The 2,848-nt window shown below is 47.5% G+C and overlaps 1 protein-coding gene across 1 annotated transcript; it reads left to right on the forward strand.

Annotated features, from left to right (window-relative positions):
* The first annotated feature begins 415 nt into the window (after positions 1-415).
* On the forward strand, positions 416-1,042 carry LOC147505958 (uncharacterized). Its single transcript, XM_086605657.1, has one exon. It carries the CDS (start codon positions 416-418, stop codon positions 1,040-1,042), a length of 627 nt encoding a protein of 208 aa, XP_086461783.1.
* The last annotated feature ends 1,806 nt before the right edge of the window (positions 1,043-2,848 follow it).

Raw genomic sequence — 2,848 nt, forward strand, 5'->3', positions numbered from 1 at the left:
GTCGCTGACCGAACAGGAGAAAAATTATACTTTGTATTTAGGGTCACGAGTATGCCATTAGCTTCGCGACTAGTCGAATTGTGGGTAAGTTAGAAAACCGGTGTACTTCCAAAGTAAAACACTTTGGATGCCGGTGACCGGTATAGCAGAAGTCGAAAAATATGCCTTGGCATTGGTGTTCTCTGCCCTGAAGTTGAAACCATACTTTGAAGCACACTCTGTAGTGGTGGTGACAAATCTGCCTTTAAAGCAAACATTGAAAGCATAAAAGTCTGGGAGGATGCTGAAATGGGCAGTAATGTTGAGTTCTTACGAGATACAATATCCGATTAGAACAGCGGAGAAGGCGCAGGCGGTGGCAGAATTCTTAGCAGAGTTTCTAGCGGAGGATCCCACCTAGGGAGAAGAGATGATCATGGAGCCGGAAAAGATCATTGAACAGGACTGGTTGGACCCCTGGGATCGAAGAAATGGGTGGAGACTGTTCGCCAACGGGTCAGCCACAGACGCTTGCAGTGGGATAGGAGTGATGTTGGTCGCGCCGGAGAACAAAATAATGGAGTTAACCATGAAGTTAGGGTTCGCGGCATCCAATAATGAAGCCAAGTATGAGGCGGTAATAGCGGGCATGAGAATGGCAGAGGATGTGGGGGTAAAAGAACTGACAGTGTATTCGGACTCAAATTTGGTAGTGTGCCAGGCAAACGGGGGGTTTGCCGTGCAATGCCCGCGGATGGTAAAATATTTGAAAGTGCTGCAAAAGAGGGCCGCCAGGTTTGCAAAGATCAAGTTCATACATTTGGGTCGCGGCGAGAACAGACATGCCGATGCCCTAGCATACGTGGCTGCCGCAATTCCTTATTCTGAAGAGAGAGTGATAAAGGTAAAGCGATTGGAGAAACCTAGTACAGAGGAAGTGGAAGAGGAAGGGGCTGAGATATGTCAGATGGAGGAGGAAGATGGGGGTTGGATTAAGCCCATCAAGAGTTTTTTGTCTGGGGACGTGGTGAAAGATAAAAAGGAGAAAAACAGATTGGAGTAGACTTCTCAAAGGTACGTACTGATAGAAGGGGGGCTGTATCAAAAGAATTTTAACGGGCCTTTGCTGAAGTGTCTCGGGCCGAAGTTAGCCCTAAAGGTGCTGGCGGAGTTACATGGGGAGATCAGGAAGTCACTCAACGGCGAACAACGCCGTCGCCTGCATTGATAATGCAGGGCTACTTTTGGCCACACATGAAGAGGGATGCCGTGAACTACGCTAAGCGATGTGAAAAGTGTCAGAAATTTGCTCAGATGATCTTTACGCCAGCGGAACCACTACATAGTGTGTCTAGTCCGTGGTCTTTCGCAATGTGGGCAATGGATATAGTGGGTTCGCTGCCCATGGCTATCGGCAAAAGGAGATTCATGTTGGCGGCCACAGATTATTTCACCAAGTGGATTGAGGCAGTGGCCCTGCAACAGGTCAAGGAAGCTCAAGTGATCAAGTTCTTGTGGAAGAATATCATCTGTAGATTTGGGTTGCCATATATTACCATAGCGGACAATGGAGCCCAGTTCACCGGATCCAAAGTGCAGGCATTCTTACAAGCATACAAGGTGAAGCAGGGGTTCTCAGCTCCGTACAATCCATAAGGCAACTGGCAGGCAGAATCTTCTAACAAGACCATTATGAACAATCTCAAAAGGAAGCTAGAGGATAAGAAAGGCGCGTGGGCAGATGAACTGAGTCATGTTCTCTGGGCATACAGGACAACGCCTCGAACGCCAACCGGGAAACTCCCCTTCTTTTTAAAACACGAGAGTCGAGGCCGTGATTCCCTCGGAAATGGTGGCAGCCACAACGAGGACAAGAGCGGTGGAAACAGGATCAATGAGAGCATACCGGTAGTGGATATGACTTTAGCGTAAGAGAAGAGAGACGCGGCGAAATCGACTAGAGGAATATCACCGCCGCCTTCTTGAGACGTTATAACAAAGAGAGTCAAGCCGCCGCAGTTCGTGAGTAGGGGATTCCGTCTTTGTGGACGAGTGACACACGATACTAAGAGAAAATGACGGAAAGCCGGGACCGAATCGGGAGGGGCCCTATCACGATGGTCGATGTAGGAGGGTTTGGTACTTACAAGCTGCGAGCAATGAAGAAGAAAAAGTGCTAGAAAAGCCATGGAATGTGAGAATGTTAAAAAATTCTATGCTTGAATGTAATGAAAGTCTAGAAACAACACACCGAGCTGTTTGTAAATATATATATAATACAATGGCACTTTTGGGGAGTAAATTTCGCCCTTACGATAAATGTAATCGGGCTAAAACACGATTTGAGGGAAAGAGATGCCCAAGGGCGAGGTCCACCTCAAATTAGAGCCGCGGATCTGGGAGAGCCATCTGCGGAAGAAAGGCATACGCTACACCCGAGGGCAAAGAGAGAAGCCCAGTGGTTGGCGAAGCCACTCCAAAAGAGAGACCACGGTGGGGATGAGCCCTTCGCGGACAAACTGCTCAAATCGTGTCCACAGCAGGTTGAGCTGCCCCGATAGACCTCGTAGTCTATGAGTGCCTGCGAAGTGAAATGAGATATTCACGAGTGAGAGGCTTGGGTCACACATGGGGGCAAGAATAGAGAAGGCCCCAGTGTAGAGACTGACAAAGGGAGAGAGAGTAGAGACGGAAAGGGATGAATAGTAGCATTTCAGGCAAAACAATAACTAAAGCCAAGGGATCATACATATAATGTGGGGGAGTGAAACAGTTCCTAACCAAACAAACACACAAATAAAAAAGAAAAGAAAAAATAATAACAATGGCACACTTAGTCGGAAAAGTTAGTTACAAGACAGCTAGTAAA

Source organism: Coptis chinensis, chromosome 4 (genome assembly GCF_015680905.1).
Source record: "Coptis chinensis isolate HL-2020 chromosome 4, ASM1568090v1, whole genome shotgun sequence".
Lineage (NCBI taxonomy): Eukaryota > Viridiplantae > Streptophyta > Magnoliopsida > Ranunculales > Ranunculaceae > Coptis > Coptis chinensis.